Genomic DNA, 1036 nt, shown 5'->3' with positions numbered 1-1036 from the left:
GTACAAGTAGCTTGGAATTCTAAGGATAGAAGCGACGTAGCTTCTGAATGTTCCAAGCGTTGGTGAAGACTTTGCCATTTCGTTAACTAGCTTGTACGTGCCAGGCTTGAGCACTTCGGTGATGATGTACGGGCCTTCACATGGCGGTGAGAGCTTGTGGCGTCCTCTGTTGTCCTGTCGAAGCCTCAGCACCATATCCCCTTTGTTGAGGTCTCGACGTCAGTTCCTCTGCGCCTGATATCTTCGCAGGGATTGCTGATAATGTGCTGAGTGTAGGAGCGCCACGTCTCGAGCCTCATCCACTTGGTCGAGCGAGTCCTCGCGGACTTGCTGGTTTTGCTGCTCCTGGTAGTCCTTGAGCCTTGGCGACCCGTACTCCAAATCCATGGGGAGGACAGCCTCGGTGCCGTAGACGAGGAAGAACGGGGTGAAGCCCGTGGCTCTGTTTGGGGTCGTTCGCAGGCTCCAGATTACCGAGGGTAGCTCTGTGAGCCACCTTCGGCCGAACTTGTTTAGTTTGTTAAAGATTCTTGGCTTGAGGCCTTGTAGGATCATGCCATTGGCACGCTCTACTTGACCGTTCGTCTGTGGGTGCGCCACTGCAGACCAATCCACGCGTATGTGGTAGTTGTCGCAGAACGCCAAGAACTTCTTGCTCGTGAACTGGGTGCCGTTGTCGGTGATGATCGAGTTCGGAGCCCCGAATCTGAAAACTATATCGGTGAAGAATAGCACAGCTTGCTCGGATCTGATTTTGCCGATGGGTCGAGTCTCAATCCACTTGGAGAACTTGTCGATTGCTACCAACAAGTGAGTGAAGCCCCCGGGTGCTTTCTGCAAGGGCTCGACGAGGTCCAATCCCCACACGGCGAAAGGCCATGTAATAGGAATGGTTTGCAGAGTGAGAGCTGAGAGATGTGTTTTCCGGGCGTAGAACTAGCAGCCCTCGCAGGTTCGCACGACATCGGTGGCGTCGGCGACTGCGGTGGGCCAGTAAAAGCCCTGTCGAAATGCGTTGCCCATGAGGGTCCGTGGT

The 1036-nt window shown here is 54.6% G+C and overlaps 1 protein-coding gene across 1 annotated transcript; it reads right to left on the bottom strand.

The window, feature by feature from the left end:
• Window positions 1-219: 219 nt before the first annotated feature.
• LOC120668014 lies at window positions 220-555 on the bottom strand. Its single transcript, XM_039947978.1, has one exon. It carries the CDS (start codon window positions 553-555, stop codon window positions 220-222), a length of 336 nt encoding a protein of 111 aa, XP_039803912.1.
• Between the last annotated feature and the right edge of the window lie 481 nt (window positions 556-1036).

The sequence above is a fragment of the Panicum virgatum genome, chromosome 3N (assembly GCF_016808335.1).
Source record: "Panicum virgatum strain AP13 chromosome 3N, P.virgatum_v5, whole genome shotgun sequence".
In the NCBI taxonomy this organism is placed as follows: domain Eukaryota; kingdom Viridiplantae; phylum Streptophyta; class Magnoliopsida; order Poales; family Poaceae; genus Panicum; species Panicum virgatum.
Note: the sequence above shows the minus strand (reverse complement) of the source record. Positions and strands in the feature narration are given on the sequence as shown.